At 37.8% G+C, this 19,610-nt stretch overlaps 1 protein-coding gene across 1 annotated transcript in view; it reads left to right on the forward strand.

Moving 5' to 3' along the window:
* MATN2 (matrilin 2) overlaps positions 1-19,610 on the forward strand; it is a gene marked incomplete at both ends in the record, with an annotated part of 57,821 nt that overhangs the window by 32,127 nt on the left and 6,084 nt on the right. Inside the window, 16 exons of the mRNA XM_084283081.1 lie at positions 2,615-2,737; positions 5,430-5,552; positions 7,133-7,255; positions 7,412-7,534; positions 7,889-8,011; positions 8,103-8,225; positions 8,436-8,558; positions 12,466-12,588; positions 12,683-12,805; positions 12,896-13,018; positions 13,202-13,324; positions 13,547-13,669; positions 13,811-13,933; positions 14,099-14,221; positions 16,006-16,419; positions 18,991-19,143. Coding sequence (XP_084139207.1) covers positions 2,615-2,737; positions 5,430-5,552; positions 7,133-7,255; positions 7,412-7,534; positions 7,889-8,011; positions 8,103-8,225; positions 8,436-8,558; positions 12,466-12,588; positions 12,683-12,805; positions 12,896-13,018; positions 13,202-13,324; positions 13,547-13,669; positions 13,811-13,933; positions 14,099-14,221; positions 16,006-16,419; positions 18,991-19,143 — 2,289 coding nt within the window. The remainder of the gene's footprint in view (positions 1-2,614; positions 2,738-5,429; positions 5,553-7,132; positions 7,256-7,411; positions 7,535-7,888; positions 8,012-8,102; positions 8,226-8,435; positions 8,559-12,465; positions 12,589-12,682; positions 12,806-12,895; positions 13,019-13,201; positions 13,325-13,546; positions 13,670-13,810; positions 13,934-14,098; positions 14,222-16,005; positions 16,420-18,990; positions 19,144-19,610) is intronic.

Below are 19,610 nucleotides of genomic sequence, written 5' to 3' on the forward strand. Positions count from 1 at the left end.
AAAGTGCAGTCTTGCTAGCTAAGTATTTGCAGTCAACTCACAGATCCACAGCTCACTATCAGATGTGCAGTTTCAAAAGCTGTCCAAAGCATAGAATCTGGTACCATTTAACAAAAGTGAGTTTTTCTAAGCTGTTTGACTTCAGAAACCCTCACGACTGGCTTGAATTCTTTAGTGTTTTTCTCTCTACAGAAGTAAACTTCTGTGCTTTTGGTCAGCATGACTGTGAACATGAACGCGTTAATATGGAAGAGTCACTTGTGTGCAAATGTCATCCTGGATACACCCTACAACATGATGGCAATACGTGCAGAAATTAGTATCTCATGAACAGCAGCAACTAGTTACTGCAGTGGGGTGAGGTGTGAACAGAATGAGAAAATGCTCCTGAGTCCCTTCTGAGATCTTTTTGAGCTATGCAAACCTATGTTTCTGTAAAGACAACCCCAAGCCAGCCCTAGTGAAGTCATGCTATAGCAAGATCCCAGATTGAATATGGAACTAAAGCATCATCTTCTCCAATACAAATAACTGGGAAAAGGTGTTCAGCCATGGTGTCAAACACAACGGCAGAGCTTACTCTGGAACATCTGTATCATTACTATGTGCTACTTAACTGCAGCACACTTAAAACTAATGTATGCTGATATGTGGAGATGTGTAGAAATCTCCCCCTGCTATATGTTTGCATTTTCATCAATCTGTTTAATAAAGTGTCCTCTGCTAATAAGAATGCTACTAAAAGAGGGACCAGTGTTGCACCAGAAAACACCAACAGCACTGCCCACTTGCTGTAACCTAGTTTTTCAGAAGATACTGTTGTTGTTTTTTTTCCAGAGAACCATTTTTCTCATAATCTAAAATATTGGTATCATTTTTGCCTGATGTACTTATGATAAATTTCACCAAAAGAACACTCTGTCACTGAAATTAAAAATAGTTTATAGACTAGGGAGTAATTATTTTTAAATAAACTATGTGTGATAAAGCTATATTTAAAGACACTTGGATGTGTTGCAAGAACTTTTTAACAATTATGTTTTAGGCTATCACAAGTTGAATATCTAAAAATAAATATTTCCCAAGACACTATTTTTTTTTTTAAATACAGACCTTTCCCCTTTTCCCTCCCCTTCTCTTCCTTAAAAAAAAAAAAAAAAAAAAAAAAAAAAAAAAAAAAAGTAATGAAGCAAATATGATGAACAAATTTACAGTTATACTATTTCTTAAAGCCTGGAAATTAGCTGCTTTGTGAGTACTCCACTCCTTGAGAGCATGTGTTAAAAGATTCTGCATTAGAACCTAAAGTATTTAAATGTTAAAATTCACATTAGTGTGGATGTTTGTATTGTAAAAGATGGTGCCAAGATGCTACAGATGCATTTTTTCACAAACTCTTTTTTTTTAATTATTATTATTTTCTCCTTTTTTTCCACATTTTTTGTGTGCTCTGAGAAGTTACACAAGCCTCTTCATGGTGATGTAAACCCTTGGAATAAGGAGACTGTTCCAGCTGGAACTTGCTTCAGCTAGTAAAAACTTACACCTCAGCTTCACTTGTCCTAGCCAATGTTACCTCTCCTTATGTATAATGGTAAATCTGGACTGACTCCTGCAAACTCTTTGCCTAGTTAAATAAACTAATAAACAGCAATATTTAAAACTAAGTAATTTTATGTTAAGTATAGGATTTTTTTTTTTTAAATATAGACAGCTACAGACGTGCCTGTTCACATCTGTAAATGATTTGCAAATAGAGACATGAGACTCTGTTTGTGTCTGAGGAAACTCCACTACTTTTGATCAAGTTAAGCTAAAGTGATTTGGGCCTATATAACTAAAAATAGCCATTAGCAAGACGTGAATAAAATGTTATGAGAAAGTTCAGTATAAAGCTTTTTTCCTAAAATGTGCTTTTTCTATACTTACAGCGTCAGCAGATTACATAGTACATTTGCAAGTGCACGTATCTCACTCTAAAGCTTTGCTGTCTGTTCAGTGGACCAGTTTCATACAAGAGTCAATAAATATTCCATTTTATCTGACTTGGAATCAGAATAGAAATAGGAAAACAAAGCAAATGGAACAAGTTAAGACACTCCCATACTCATGATTTGTATCTTTTCTCCACTAGGCTTGAACTGCGGTAACCTGTTGGCAGGATAGTGTTAATTTGTGATTGCTCATTTGTTGAAAAAGAATGTACTGTTTATGAAATAACCTGGAAGCTATAATTTCTTTTACAAGAGTTACTGGTATTCCTACTTCTCTCTGAGAAAATTTTATGGTGAACAAAAGAGTCTTGCCTTTTAAACAAAGAAAGCATGATCCTGTGGGTAATACAAGGCAGGACACTGCCTCCATTTCCCTTCATGACATTTGGCAAGCACTTTATCAAGTTTGTTGTCTGCTGTGTGGGGTTGTTTTATTAATTTCACTTAGGTTTTGTTAATTAACTCAGGTTGTTCAAATAGGTGGGAATGCTGCATAAATAAAAAGCTGTACTGATCTTTTCCCCTTGCTCTGCCAAGGCATTGTGCACAAACTACAATGTCATAATGTATGTACCTAAAACTCCAATGTGCTTTCTTCAATTATTAACACAAATCAATAGGAGTGGACCACTGTGCTGAAAGCAATCATGGCTGCGAGCATCTGTGCCTAAATACTGATGATTCCTATGTCTGCCAGTGCTTTGAAGGATTTGTCATTAATGAGGACCTAAAAACCTGCACACGTAAGTCTTCTGAGAACCTATTTTATCTCAGCTCACCTGGGAAAGGTTTCTGTTTTCATACAGGGAAAAGGACACACCTTCAGGGGAGGGAAGTGATACCATCTAGAGGGACATCAACAGTCTCAAGAGGTGGGCCTCTGTCAACCTCGTGAAGTTCAACAAGGCCAAGCACAAGATCCAACACCTGGGTCAGGGCAATCCCAAACTTGAACACAGACTGTGTGATGAGCTAAGATAGCAGCCCTGTGGAAAAGGATACGGGAGTACTGGTGGATGAAAAAAACAACGTGAGCTGGCAATGTGTGCTTGCAGCCTAGAAGGCCAACCATATCCTGGGCAGTGTAGCAGCAGGACAAGGGGTAATAGTTTTAAAACTAAAAGAGATTAGATATAGATTAGACCTTAGCAAGAAATTCTTCATTCAGAGGGTGGTGAGGCACTGACACAGGTTGCCCAGAGAAGCTGTGGGTGCCCCATCCCTGGAGGTGCTCAAGAACCAGGCTGGTTGGGGCTTTGGGCAACATGGACTGGTGGGAGGTGTCCCTGCACATGGTAGGGATGTTGGAATTAGATGGTCTTTAAGGTCCCTTCCAACCCAAACCATTCCGTGATTCTATGATTCCATTTATTCTCACAGACTGAATTTCAAAAACACCTTAATAATGTTTTGAAAACAGAGACAGAGAGAAAAATGACTTGGAAAAAGGCACTTGTCAACATTACTGTAAATTCTAGTGTTTTCAGCAAGTTTTGGAAGAAACACCCCCAGTGGTTGAGGACAGTTTTCCAGTCACATGACACATGTGTCTGACTGACATTTTAAGATTTGTGTTCCCCAGGCAAACTGCATCATCTGATCTGGGGCAGAAGTGTGAATCCCATAGAGCTTTACTGCTCACATGGGAGCCCTTAATAAGCAAACAAAAGTTGTCCTGACAGCTCTCCACCCTTTATAAATCTAATGATCACTGAGAATCATCGCAGTTTCACAAATGGCCATATTGCCTCCTTCACTGGAAAAAAAATACATAAAAAGAAAAAAAAATACATTAAAAGGGCCAGGAAGAGAGGAATGTGATTATATTTTGCCTGGTTACTTTTCCTGGACCCGCCGTCTTTGATGAGAGAGTTTTGGCCACCTTTTCTGCAGATTGCAGAGGTACATTGTTTTTCAAGCTTGTTGAATGTTGGAGTAGCTCCAGACTTAGCTCCTTTACTTGCACTTGGGCAAAACAGTTTTAACAGAAATCAAAATGATACAAAAATAATCTTGGATACAAAGATAATCTTGGGAAAAATGAGGCAAATCTGCAAAGGCAAACTGCCTTTGTCTTTAACCTTATCTTTGTCTCTGTACTACCCTTTTTAGCCCCACTCAATGGCAGATTTTGCTTCTGTCACTGCAAGAATCAAAAAAGGGACAGTAATGCAAAATTAGTACTCTTGTATATACAATAGAGGTTGGGGTGTGCTAGAAACAATTTATCTGAAAATTCATCTAAAAGAACCCCTGGAAATTCAGAAACAGCCAAACTATGTTTTTAATAGTTTTATCAACTTGCGAATGGAAAAACCCTTTTCCTTTGTAGTAAAAAGAGGTGTTTTATTTCACTCAGTCATTTTCCTCCAGGCTGTAGTTCGAGACTCATCAGCAGCATTAAAACTGTGCTGTGGTTTCTGGAATCCCTCCATGCAATAAAACTGAGAGATTTTGAATGGTGGTTCTTCTTGCCAGTGTATCCCTTCCCTCATATTTATTTAGGAATAAGATTTGTCCTATTCCTGAGCTCCAGATGAGTTGCTGAGACACTGTGGGTTTTTTAGACTACCATGAAAATAGTTTTGGCACTTGGGATGTCTTGAATGAGTGGCTGAGTGGGGTTAGCATTTAACATATACCACTCCTAATGGAAAAACATCGGGGACATGACAACACTGGTGTCATATATAGAGGCACGGTTATCTTAAGACAGCTGGGAGATCACCTGAGTGGTAAATAGATTTCTGCTTTGACAGCTTAGTACAAAACAATGAGTGGCACTGTGTGTGTCGCCTATAAAGAGTAGTGAGTGCTGCTTGCAGATTCCTGGGGGTATTGTGTCTTTGTACTACGCAGAAGAAACACTCAGGAAATTTGAGATGAAAAAATGGACCACATTGATTGATTGTTCTTGTCATTTTCAATTCTTTGCAAAAGCTTGGATAGCCTAAGCTAAAGACCACTGAGTTCCCAGAGAGGTTTTCTGCTTGCTGCCACAGCAGCTAGGTCAGGCACACAAGCAAGTCTGGGGAATGCCACGTTTACATCAGATCATTTTGAAACCATCTTTAAAGAGTGTCCACAAGGTAGCTTTTCTGTCTTTTCCACTGTCTTTTATAAAATCATTGTTAAAGTGATTTTTTTTTTCTTCTTTTTTTTCTAAAATTCAGTTTGTGAGTATATGGACTCTCTTGAGTTATGCTAAATGTTCTCAACTCTGCTTACAGCAGGCAATGCAAAGTGTACCGCAAAACCTTCTTAAATTATATTGAAGCTCTATGTATATTATCGGATAAGGAACAGGATTGTTGCTTAAGTGATTCAATAAGTGTGTATTTACTTTCTTATATGCAATGCAAATACTAAGGATGAAAATAATCCTTTAATTAATTATTAATATATTTTTTAAAATAACTTTCATTGCTTCTGCAGGAGTTGACTATTGTGCTCTGAGTGATCACGGCTGTGAACATTTGTGTATAAATGGTGACAGATCTTACACTTGTCAGTGTTTTGAAGGATACAGGCTTCGGAATGATGGGAAAACATGTAAACGTAAGTTATTATTCAGCAAGTCAGTGCTAGATTTTTATTTCATACACAGAAAAAAAAATCTGTAGGGTAGGATTTGATTGCCTAAACATGGCTTTCATTTATGTCATTTTAAATGCTCCAGGATCACAAAAGTTCACAGTTACCCTTTTGGTGTCCTATTTGCCAGCAGTATGTCAATGTCTTGGATACTCTAGGGCATCTAAAGGGGCACTGGGTAGAAACTTTTAGGCACCTGAATGACTCCCTGAATGCCTGGGACATACAGAAAGTAGATCTGATGCTGGTCTGTCGTGGATCCAAAATTATTTTACCCCAACTTACATCCTTATATCAGACAACTGTAATTTTCTTCTCAAATCGAGGCAAAAATATATAGCATTTCAAAAGATTTCTACAGCACAAAGAAGCCTGCAATACTAATGGAATGTTCATTTTTCCCCAACGTGGTATAAGGGTCATTGCAAAAGAGGTATCATAATTGCATTATACATTTGGCTATGTTACGCAGTTCTGAAGAGTGACAGATATAAAAAGGAGTTGAAAATTTCTCTCCAGTATAAGAGCACACACTAAGGGATCAAAGAAGAATTGTGGATAAGTCCTTGGAAAACACAGAGACATGAAATACTTCATAACTATAAACCAAATCATATCCAAAGATCTCATCAACATCTGCTGTTAAAAAACATTTACAAAAAAAAAAAAAATAATTAAAAGTCATCCAGACACTAACATGACAAATGAAAATATCCATATTACCAGTTTGTATTACACATACCACATCAATAACCTACTTTGTTAGTCCATGCAAAGAGACAAATTTTACCTGTCTCAAAAAGTACTGGCACCTTAACCTTGCAAAAAGCTAAAAGCAAGTGCAATCTTGTGTTCATGCAATAGTCTTGGCAAGAAAATAAAGGGTGGGGAGAAGAAAGTGTAAGTAAGAAAGATGTTAGTTTACCCAATGTTAATAAATAGACAATTTCATTTTATTTTTAATATAAGTTGTAACTAAATCACCTATCAGGAAAGCCCATGGAACATCAGCTTACCCAACTATAGCTGGCAATTTTCAAGAACGCCACAGCAGGATTATGCAGTTGGTCTTTCTCATTACATTTAAACACTACATAAACTGAGCTTTTGTAATTCTTGTTTACAGAAAAATGACAAACACCATCTGAACTTAACCACAGGGAAAGACAGCATAACTACTTCAGGTTTGAGCAGGTTTATTACTGAAGATAAAATGATGGTGATGGAAAGATATGTTTCTCACCAGAAAGTTTACTTGAAATGTGGATGTGGGATTTAGGTGCCTTTGGAAATCTCTGTGGGTTACTAATCTTCATGCTGGGGACACATGAAATTATACAAACTCTGGAACCAAAATAGCGCACTTTTTCCTAGTAATAAGGTTATAAAATTGTACAACAAAAAGGTACCTTTAGAAATTGACAGCAGGTACTATAAATGATTTGCAGAATTGAGTCAGGAATACCAGCAAGAACAAGAATATTCAGTAACTGAACATCCTGTCCTTAACTAATATAATTCTTCATCTTTTAAATTACTCTCAGGTAAAAATGTCTGCAAATCAGTCAACCATGGCTGTGAGCATGTTTGTGTTAGTGCTGACAATTCCTACACCTGCAAGTGTCGTGAGGGATACATACTGAGAGAAGATGGGAAGACATGCAGAAGTGAGTAACCAATATACATGTATATTGAACATTTTTGCATTTGCATTAGGCAAGAAAAGAAAGGAGTTTATCACTTCTCACTAGAAAACATCATTTTGATACCTACATTTTTAACGTGTTCATTCAAAACTATATTTATATCTGAATCATTCCCAGGACAGGACATCTGCAAATCAGTCAGCCATGGCTGTGAGCATATTTGTGTTAACAAAGATGACTCTTATGCTTGTGAGTGTCATGAGGGCTTCCTACTGAGAGAAGATGGGAAAACATGCAGAAGTAAGTACTCTGGTAATTACTGGTAGACTTTTATCTACAGAACGTAGATCTCTGGAAGTGTTTTATCTAAAAGCACTTTTGTAGTTTATTCATGATGCACTATTGTTATACCTGCCAGAACCTTGTAAAAGACTCAGTGGACAGAAATAATGTATTTTAGTAGCTAAACTGATATAACTGTAGACAAAAAAGACACACAGTTTTTCAGGTACTAAGAGTTAGAAGTGTTAGCTGCCTAAATTTTTGTCCATTTCTTCCAAAGATCTCAGTAGACCTAATAAAAGCTATTACTTCTCCCTGCATAATATATTCATTGTAGATGTGCTTTAACCAAAAACCGTCAACTATTCTCAGATAAAGACATTTGCAGCTCAGTTGCCCATGGCTGTGAACATGTTTGTGTTAATGCTGATGAGTCATACATCTGCCAGTGTTATGAGGGATTTGCATTAAGGGAAGATGGAAAAACATGTAGAAGTAAGTATCCTTATCTTTAATAGAAATTTTCCTTAAAATCTGTGCATTTGTAGACATGTTTTAAAGTCTGGCACCATTCTTTTTTTCCCAGATAAAGATGTTTGCAATTCTGTTGACCATGGCTGTGAGCATGTTTGTGTGAACACTGATAATTCATACATTTGCCAGTGCTATGAGGGTTTTGTATTGAGGGAAGATGAGAAGACATGTAAAAGTAAGTTACTTGATGTTAATGTATTTTTTACATTCAGGGGTATACTGGAGAAGCAAATTGTGCTAGAGGTAGGTCTTATTTATAATTTTACCTGACAAAAAGGAGGATAAATTCTTTATTTTACTAGGAGTTTTTTACTGTTAGCATTTATATTTTTGGAAATGTACTCATTTATTAAACTGTAGTAAATAAAATCTACATTATTCTTAGGTAAGGACATCTGCAGATCAGTCAATCATGGCTGTGAACATCTTTGTGTTAATAATGATGACTCATACACTTGCCAATGCCATGACGGATTTGTACTGAGGCAAGATGGGAAAACATGCCGAAGTAAGTAGCTTATGAAAAAAAGGAGAAATTTCATTTCCCTTTTACTTGGAAATTATTCAGTGATTCACAGTGGTCAGAGCAGAATATTGTCCTCTACAGATCATAAGATTTTTAGGAATCAATTATTGTTTGAACCAAAGCTATATTTCAGAAAATCAGCCAGTTTTAAGTCTGAATGTGGCTTTTAAAATGTGAACCTAATTTCTGGACTATGCCAAAATTTAATCTTGAGCATAGGATGTTGCTACATTTTACTTTGATGAGTTGATTGCCACTGTGTTGTTCTGTGTATACTCATGTGGACCATAATTTAACTTGTTCCTTAGCTTAACCTCTTATCATGGTACATGATAAGCAGATGAAACTCCTTCAAGCTCTTTATATGTTTTCCAATCTTTTCATAAATCTCTTCTTGCTTTCCTAAAGCCTTTTTTATGTATCAGCGTCCTTGCGGGGACACCACAGTGGTACAAAGTCTTACAATACAAGGTACAGTAGGATCCAGGGTATAAGAACTATATCCCTCACTCTTTTTTGAATCTACCCTTTTATTTTTATGACCAAAGATAGCATTAGTCTCTGACCATACAACTCTGCTAAAGCTCATGTGTAGCCAGTTATCTACCATGACCACAGCCATATAAGACTCTCAGTCATACAAGTGTCCCACATCCCGTGGGAAGTACAGCCTTCATTCTTTTTTTTTCTAAATATGTTAAGTCTAATTCTGGCTATTTAAAAATATATACGGCTTGTTGTTACTCAGCCTGCAAAAAGATTCCCGTCTCTTTATATCAGCAGCTGCTCTATTTTTGTTTGCCATTGCTTCAACTTTGGAATAACCTACAAACTTTGTCAGTGATTATTTTATATTTTCTTTAAGATTGTTATCTGTTCCATTATCTGTTCCATTGTTTTAATGCAGATCAGTGTCAAGCTGACAGGCTTACAGTGAATTAGTTATCCTTTTCAAATGCTGTGTGTGTATGCACTAAGAATAGAAACTCCTCAGTGTTTTTGGGTATTCCCTGGAGTTCTAGGAGGTAACAAAAAAACAACGCTAGGCATCCGAAGTGTTATTCAGCCAGCTCTGTTACACCTCTTGGCTACAAGTGATCTGGAGTTACTACTGTTTCTTCAGTAGGCGCTGTGTGATGTACTGCTCAGCTCACAAAACATCATTCCAACAGTATTATTAGTAGCCTATTTCATAAATTCCAACTTGAATATACTAAATATTTTTTTACCTTTTCTGCTTTAAGATTTCTAATTACAATATCCTGTTAGAATGTTGTTATTTTTTTCTTTTCCATTTTCTTTTTCTTTAAATGACTTACTCATACTGCTCTTCATTTTGTTGGTCATGCATTCCCTTTTCCTTTATCTTATTATTTCCATGTTTTTGAATTTAATGTTTTCATTTTTGGTAAATAATATGAATTTTCCTTTCATTCATTATTCATATCTTATAGCTGTTTTCTGTTTCAATTTCTAATGGAGGTTGGTTTCTAATTACCCTGGTACTTTTGTTTTGATGTTGTGACTAAGTTTTTGTTGTTTTTTCTTTTTTTTTTTTTGGAGGTATCTAATTACGGTTATCTAAAATAACCTTAAATAGTGCAGTCATCATTACCTTTTTTTTTTTTTTCCTCCCATCACAAAATCCTTTGGCTCATAATTGCTTTCAGCTATGTAAAATTTATCCTTCTGAAGTAATAGCTGTTTGTTGCTGGCTTGTATTTCATTCTGTTTGAAAACAACAAATATTGCACACAGCTGTGCATAAGCTGATGCTAACTGATGCTAATTTTGACTTCCATAACCATTTCTTCTTTACCTGCTAGAACAGGATCTAGTCTAGATTATGTCTTGAATGTTGTTGAGTTAGAAGATTGTCCTCTGTAGTATTTTGGGGAATTTTTGTATTGGCAGCATGAAACCTCCAGGTAATGTGCCTCAGGCTGAAGTTCTTGTGAAAACATAAATGTCTTCTCTACACATTGAACTTACTTGCTCTGCTAATTGCTAAGAACCAAGAGAAGCCAGCTGATGTAATCTGGATTTTGGCAAAGCTTTCAATACAGTTTTTCACATTATCCTTCTGGACAAAATATCCAGCATACAGCTAGACAAATAAATAATACAATGGGTGAACAGTTGGCTGAAGGGTCAGTCTCAAAAGGTGATAGTGAATGGGGTTACATCTAACTGGCAGCGAGTCAATAGCGAGGGTCCACTGGGCTGCGTTTTAGGGCCAGTTCTCTTCATTTTGTTTCTAAGTGATCTGGATACAGGATTTGAATGCATACTAAGTAATGTTGCAGATGACACTACATTAGCAGGAGATTGTGGTGGGCTAGGCAATTACTAACATGAAATTTAACAATAGTTAAGTGCTCGATTCTGCACCTGGGATAGGGCAACCCTAGCTGTATGTACAGACTGCGAGATGAAAGTCTGGAGAGCAGCCCTGAGGAAAGGGATCTGAGGGGTTTTGGTCAACAGCAAGTTGAACGTGAGCCAGCAGTGTGCTCTGGCAGCAAAAAGGGCCAACGATACCCTGGGAAGCATCAAGCATGGCAATGCTAGCCAGTCGAGGAAAGGGATTGTCTCACTTTGATCTGCACTGATGTGGCCTCCCCTCAATTACTGTGTGCAGTTTTGGGTGCCACAATGTAAGAAGGACATAAAACTATCAGAGAGTGGCCAAAGGAAGACAATAACGATGGTGAGAGTTCTAGAGGGCAAGACGTGCAAGGAGCGGCTGAGGTCCCTTGGTTTGCTGAGCCCCAAGCAGAGCAGGCTGAGGGGAGGCCTCATGACGGCCTGCAGCTCCCTCACGAGGGGAGCGGAGGGGCAGGTGCTGAGCTCTGCTCTCTGGGGACAGCGACAGGACCCGAGGGAACGGCATGGAGCTGGGACAGGGGAGGGTCAGGCTGGGGGTTAGGGACAGGTTCTGCACCCAGAGGTGGTCAGGCACTGGGACAGGCTGCCCAGGGCAGTGCTCACAGCACCAAACCTGCCAGAGTACAAGAACAGTTTGGACAACGTTCTCAGACACATGGCCTGATTTTTGGGTTGTCCTGTGTGGAGCCAGGAGTTGGACCCAGTGATCGATGTGGTTTCCTTCCAGCTTAGGATATTCTATGGTTCTGTGATTCTGACCAATCTGAACTTTGCTGTCAGAGGTATCCACTGTTATATTTCCTATGTAAAAGTAGTTCTGCATTAGCAGCTGGGAATATATATATATATATATATATTGTTGTTGTTGTTGTTGTTGCAGTGAAAAAGCAACAGAGAATGCTGATAGATGGCTTGACTTCCTCCTGTACTTTCTCCTCCTCTATCCTTCTTGAACAGGTTATGACCAACTGGTTTTAACACTGCACTCATACAAATTCCCCCATCAGCTTTTAGCATTTTATTTATCCTCTTAAATGAGTAGTTTCTATTCTCCTGGATTTTGCTTATGCAGTTTCTTGGCATTGATGTAAGAGTCCCAAAGAATTGTTTTGCTTTGTGTCCTGTGGTGTTTTGCTTAATTTTGTTTTCACTAGCATGAATTTATGCTAAATGACTATGCTAAATTACTCCTTCCTTTTTCTCTTACTGCTGTCAGTGTAGCGTCCTCCTCCTTAATCTGGTCAGATTAATCCTAAAATAATTCATTGCCAGTGGGAGACCATCCAAACTGTGCAGTTCTTTCTGCTCAGATAGTAAAGAACTCATGCCTCATGTGAGCTAAACTGCCAATCATTCAACTAGCCAGAAATTTGCTTTCAGCATGCATGCTTTCGTATTTCTTTGCTCATGGGATTACCCCTACAGTCTTTATATTTATGTACATATATATAAAAAAAGTTTAACTAGCAAATCACATTAAATATTATCTAACTATTGCTAGGCAAGGATATTTGCAAATCAGTCAACCATGGCTGTGAACATGCCTGTGTTAATGCTGGTGATACATTTATTTGTAAGTGTCGGGAGGGATTCCTGCTACGAGAAGATGGAAAAACGTGCAGAAGTAAGTAGTCTGATATTTATCAGCATACTTTTTATCTGCAGTTCATGCTTGTGTGGAAACATATTAACTAGCAAGAGCTGTCATCTGTTCTCAGATAAAGATCTTTGCAAAGCAATCGACCATGGCTGTGAACATGTTTGTGTTAATACTGATGATTCCTATATCTGCAAATGCCATGATGGGTTCCTGCTGAGAGAAGATGGGAAAACCTGCAAAAGTAAGTAGCATGATAACTTAATTTGATGAATTACACATATAATCAAGACCCCTGCTGATACATGTTAACTACCAACTCTCTTGTTTGCAGACAAGGATGTTTGCAATTCAATCAACCATGGCTGTGAACAAGTTTGTGTGAATACTGAAGATTCCTACATCTGCAAATGTCATGAAAATTTCATACTGAAGGAAGACGGAAGGACATGTAGATGTGAGTAGCCTGAGTCATAAGAGTATGTTTTTTTTTTTTTTCTTGAGGCTTTTAAGTTTTGTGCCTGTGAGTGTTTCCACATGTGTATGTTTATTTGTGATTTCTAACTACTTAAGCTACTTATTAAAGATGTTATCTCTCCCTAAAGAATCTCATCTAACAAACTCCATCCGTTCTCCTCAGATAAAGATGTTTGCAAATCAGTTGACCATGGCTGTGAACATATTTGTGTTAATACTGATGATTCCTATATCTGTGAGTGCCATGAGGACTTCGTACTGAAGGAAGATGGGAAAACTTGTAAAAGTAAGTTGTTTAATCTTCATTATGTATTTTCTGATCTGTTCACGAAGTATATCATGTAGTGTGTTCTTTGTGTCTTTAACATGCAATTAACTTCATAAAATAGCATGCAATAATCTTCACGGAAATGAGCTTTGTCATGGAAGATTATTGCTCTAATTTTTATATTTTGTGAAAGTTATTTACCTGAATAACTGTGCTAAATATTATTTTCATTATTCCCAGGTAAAAATATCTGCAAAACAGTCAACCATGGTTGTGAACATGTTTGTGTTCCAACTGGTGATTCATACGTGTGTCAGTGCCACAAAGGGTTTATACTGAGGAGAGACAGGAAAACATGCAGGAGTGAGTAGCTGGAACTTTTATGGGGAATGTGTTCTTTCAGTCATAAAAGTGATGACAGCCTAAATTTTTCTCAAAATTGTTTTATACCAGTTTTGCTTTTGAGAGCAGATTTAATAATGAAATTCTCTTAATAATTCTCAGATAAAGACCTGTGTAAGTCCATTGACCATGGCTGTGAACATGTGTGCATTAATAATAATAATTCATACAGCTGTCAGTGCCATGAGGGTTTTGTCCTGCGGCAAGATGGAAAAACATGTCGAAGTAAGTAACTGAATAAGTCTATCAGACACTCTTCTCCAGCATTACTACATAAAAAACTGAAAGAAGTCCAACTTCTTTGTCATATGTTCTTCAAATGACATTTGAAATGTTTGAATTTATAAATATGTTAAATAGAATACATATAAATATTTCAATTTTTCGTAGGCAAAGATGTCTGCAAATCAGTTGCCCATGGTTGTGAACATATTTGTGTTAATAATGATGATTCATACATCTGCAAATGTCAGGATGGATATGTACTGAAAGAAGATCAGAAAACATGCAGAAGTAGGTACATTTTATTCAGAAAGACTTTGTTTCTTTGATTTTTAAAATTTCTTGACCTTACTTCAAATGCCTCACTTCAAAACTGATGTATTGTTTGAAAGCCCAAACCATATGTGAGTGTGATGGAATGTCTTGAACAATTTAGCTTGATGTTCTTGTAAGCAAAAAAATAACAGAATGAATGGTTGTTTTAATACAGTATCAAATACAATAATAATCCCTTCCAAACATCAGGAAAAAAGTCAGAACAAAATCTTATTATCGAGGAATGTGTACTTTAAACAGATTCATATACTGTGGAGCTTTTATCTTTATATACTAAATTGTAAAATATCATTAATTCTATTTTCTTATCTTCTAACATGACATCCTTGGAACATGATATGCATTTTTCTCATCACCCTTCTAATTTCTGGAGGAGAAACTCATCTACTGGAGCTCAGTAAAAATATTTATTCTGCAAAAATGGATGCCTTACTTGAGGAGAGTATTATTACCAAAAGAATGGTAACATGTTCATGGCTGATCTCAATCATAATTAAAACAGTTCACCATGAACTGTTGCCCTTTCTTGACATATGCAGTGATATTGAGGTGGTTCTGATATTCAGTGCATTTCTATTGCTTTAGTAAGTGACACATTTTTTCCTCAGATGACTGCAGAAAGGAATTCTTGGACACCAGTTCTAAAAAGGAGCTATTGTCCAGGAAGAAACATCCAAATGTTAAAACTGAAAATTCCATATCCCTACTGACTTGCTAACAGACAGCTTCAGTAATTGCTGCAGTCAAAGCAGGGTGCTTACAGCTGCTTTGATTTTTGCAAGTGCACTTGACCAAGTATGAGAATTCCAAGTTTGTCAGTATCTCCTGGATTGTCTCGCAGCTTCAGCGGGTAAAACAGAAAACGTTAATTTCAGCAATAAATAAGGCTTCTAATTACAAGATTTTAAGAGAGTTACAAGCAAAACAATGTATATAAACCATTCTGATCCAACATTATCAGCTAGGCACCCTTCTAGCATTTACTGTCTCCCCTATAATTTTTTAGCTATTTGCCAGTAGAGGCTTAAATTTGTGCTATAAAAACACAGGCATCATCTGAATTTTTCCCTAGACATGAGCCTCATCCCAAGCTGTACCTAACCCTTCTCTTTCAGCCTTCCCCAGCTCTTCAGCTCTTACCTCATTCTTTCCTGCAACTCTAAACACAACTTCTAAATTTTCAACTTATATGCAAGTATAGCTTCAGCAACTCATCTCTTTGTACCACCTTTATGTTTTTGCTACTTCTGCAGTACGAATACAGCTTCAGTGATTCTCTTCCATTTATTTCAGTGTTGGTCATCTACACAAAGGTAAAGTTAGCCTACAGGCCCATCCCTAGAAAAAAATGGTCAAAACTGTTTCTATATCCTAGCTATGTTCTTCAGTTACAGTCTTCCCCACTTAACAATCATTCTTAAAATTTGCTTGAAAATCTAATTTACTGCAAAATTTTAAACATTTGAAGTATTTTTAAGTGTCGTAGTATTCTACAAAGCAGCACATATTGATAGATATTCATCTTGATTATATTTTTATTATAAACTCCAGTCATGGGCACACTCTGACCTTTTCATATGAACTGTATACAACATCTCTAGAATCACTGGCAAGATTGTCTGAGCCAGGATCAAGGTATTCTAGATGGTACCTGAGTTCACATAGTCCCTATGTGTCTAGGTCCTATTTTCAACTTTGTCAACTTGTTCATGGTCTAAACACTGCTGCTTATTTCATAGGATGCACCGAAGGCCCGGTTGACCTGGTGTTTGTGATTGATGGATCGAAAAGTCTCGGAGAGGATAATTTTGAAATTGTGAAACAATTTGTCTCAGGAATATTGGATACGCTTGAGATTTCACCCAAAGCAGCTCGAGTTGGTTTGCTTCAGTATTCCAGTGAAGTCCGCACAGAGTTTACATTAAGGCAGTTCAGCTCAGCCAAAGACATGAAGAAAGCTGTATCACAAATGAAATATATGGGGCGAGGATCCATGACAGGACTGGCTCTGAAGCAAATGTTTCAGAGAAGCTTCACAGAAACAGAAGGCGCCAGACCATTTTCAGCAAATGTCCCTCGAATTGCTATTGTATTTACGGATGGACGAGCCCAAGATGAAGTCTCTGGGTGGGCTGCTAGAGCAAAGCAAACTGGTGAGTGGAAGTGTCGTTGATTCTTTCTTCAAGGCAAATATTGTGATAAAGAGGATGTAGAATCATAGAGAATCAGAGAGTAGTGATAGTATAGTGATAGCACTGAGCATCACTTGCTTTGTGTATTTTATTATTGTTGTTGTTGTTATTTTTCTTCCTTTTCTGTCCTATTAAACTATCTTATCTCAACCCACAAACTTTTACTTTTTTCCTCCCAGTTCTCTCCCCCATACTCCACTGTGTGTGCCAAACATCTGTGTGGTACCTAGCTGCCTGCTGGATTAAACCACAATGATACTGCACATATTTTTTCTGGTTTTGTTTGATTGACTTGATATGACAGTCATGGTGATGTATGAGTAGTGTAGCCCTGGTCAGGACTGGACTTCTTTGTGCGAAGAAAAGGATATGAAAAGAGTATGTGCTAGCAAGGCTGCTACTACAATGAAATATAAACCAAGTGCTTTTAAAAAAAAAATAAAATGAAAGATTTATACACTAAATAGTGAGATCTGGGTAAGTAAGTGGAGAATTTACAGGACTGAAGGAAAACAGTACTAAGCCAACCTTGCTTACTTACTGAATGAAACCCCAGCTCCAGACTGTTTATACTGATATTTGTAGCACTACAAGCCAAATCCATCCCTTGTGTAATTGCAGTGTAGGCAATGTAGTAACGTTGAACATAAAATTGGCCTTGAATGCTTTATCACTGATATCTCCAAGTCTTTAAAAAGCAACAGACTTCAGCATGACTGGTTCATTCATTAAATTGAATAAGCTTCTGGTGAATGTTTTGCTTTCCTGGCTGAAGTGCAATTGTAGGCAGATTCATGACAAAAAGTAAGGAGATGCTCGAGCAAAATACTGAAGAGTTGGAAAATGCATATTTTATGATGTTATCAGGCCCAGGATTCTTCATCAATAAGGCTAAAGTTACAATTCAGTGAGTGTGTAGCTGTTACTATTCAGTGATAATAGAGAGACACCAAACCTTCTTATCTTAAGTTTTATCTGAAACCTAACAGCTGAGAAGTCACTGTTTGCTCTTGGAACTTGCAAAAGAGATTGAAGTACTACAAAGCTAATTGCTGTATCATGAATCAGAAAATCAATACTAGCTGTGGACAATTTCTATGCCAGAAATAATGTAGAGAAATGTTGTGTCAAGTGATAGGTTTGCAAGAATAAAGAAATCCGTGGTTAGTTGCTAGCATGTCTGCAGGGGAGATGCCTGTATGAAGCATCCCTGCTGTGAGGGCCTTTCTCTCCTAGACCCCCAGGATTCCTTTCCCATGTTCTTACCCTCATGGGTTTGGGTACCTTTGCTGTGCCACCTAACCCATCCCTTAGAATTAAAGCATCTACTATCGTTTTGCTCTGAGGATTCCAGTGAAAAAAATAATTATTTATATATTTTTTAAAAATTACTGGCATCTTTCAAGAGTCTGACCCATTTGCTGACAGATAACAGGTCTCCCCACCATCCCAGTAAGTACCTTTATCGCACACACCCTGCCTGCACAGACACACACAGACCAGGAACTCTCAGTACAACTGGGAGGCTGACTTGTATGATTCACAGAACCACAGAGTGGTTGAGGTTGGAAAGGACTTCTGGAGGTCATCCCGTCCAACCCCAGAGACAGTTGCCCAGGACCACATCCAGATGGCTTTTGAAAATCTCCTAGGAGGGAGACCCCACAGTCTCTGTGGTCAACCTGTGCCTTTTCTCCATCACATGCAAAGTGAAAAACTTTCCTGGCGGTGAGAGGGAAGCTCCCGTGTTTCAGTTTGTGCCCATGCCTTCTTCTCTTGTCACTAGAACCACTGAAAAGAGCCTGGCCCCATCTTCTTTGCATCTTCCCTTTGGATATTTAGAGGCATTGATGAGATCTCCCCCAAGCTTTCTCTTCTGTAGGCTGACCAGTCCCAGCTTGCTCAGCGTTTCTGTATAAGAGAGATGTGCCAGCGCCTTCATCTTCTTGCTCCTTTGTTGGACTCTCTCCAGCATGCCCAGGTCTCTGTTGTACCAGGGAGCCCAGAACTGGACACAGTGCTTCAGGTGTGGCCTCATATTCCTCTAGATAGGAATATGGCCCTTGGGTGAGTCAGCCAGCCCTGCCAGTTTTGTGTTCTCTGCAAACCTGCTGATGGTATGTGCTGCCTTATCATCCAGCTCCTTAATGAAGATGTTGAATAGGGCCCAGTGTTGACCCCTGAGGTATACCACTAGTTAGTGGCTTCCATCTAATTCCCTTGGGTGTTTTACAGTGCTCTTTATGGGTTCATTTACTGTTAGCAGTGGCCAACCAACCCTCATCTCTTTATCTTAAAAAACATCTACCTGTTAAATGACAGCAGAGCAATTTCTGCATATCTTTTAAATAACTGAAGCATATTAAGCCTGTTCAAACACATTTTTGAAGATATACAGCATGTAATATATACATTTCTTGTGCTCTCCCGCTCTCTCTCTAAAATGACTAATGCTCACGTTTTCCTTTCATGGAGGAACAGGGGTTTAGAAATGCCAATATAATAATTATATGCACTTTCTTTTGAACCTAGGTATAATTATCTATGCCATTGGAATAGGAAAAGCAATTGAGGAAGAACTGCTGGAAATTGCTTCTCAGCCATCATATAAGCATCTCTTCTATGCTGAGGATTTCACAGCTTTGGAAGACATAAGTGAAGAGCTAAAAGTCCAGATCTGTGAAGGTAACAGTATTCCACTTTGAGCTAGAAGAGGAATGAATGCTTATAGATCTATTTTGCAGGCCTGAAGTAACAAGGAATTTTATTCATGGTGACCTCTGTCATAGTAGGTCATTGGTGTCAGACATTGCAAGGCTCAAGGTAATTCTTCTGCTCTTTAAAACGTGAGGAATATATACACCTAATCTATCACCAGGTAAAGGTATAGAATAATTTCATTTTCTCTATTTTCGTAATGCTCGTATAAAATGTATGCTTCTGCGCTTAGAAGGATCGATTGCTTTCTTTCTGTTACACTGAAGTCAGCCATGCACTGAACCCCACCCTGCTGAAGCAGCATGATCTAGTTCATTAGGAATGTGGGAAAATAATAATGGATTTATAGAGCCTAATGAGACTTGTAAATTGCTCTTAAGATCAGTAGCAAAAGAAAAAAAAAAAAAAAACAAACTCAGCAAAACAAATTATCA

Source organism: Netta rufina (assembly GCF_964035555.1).
Source record: "Netta rufina genome assembly, chromosome: 2".
NCBI lineage: Eukaryota > Metazoa > Chordata > Aves > Anseriformes > Anatidae > Netta > Netta rufina.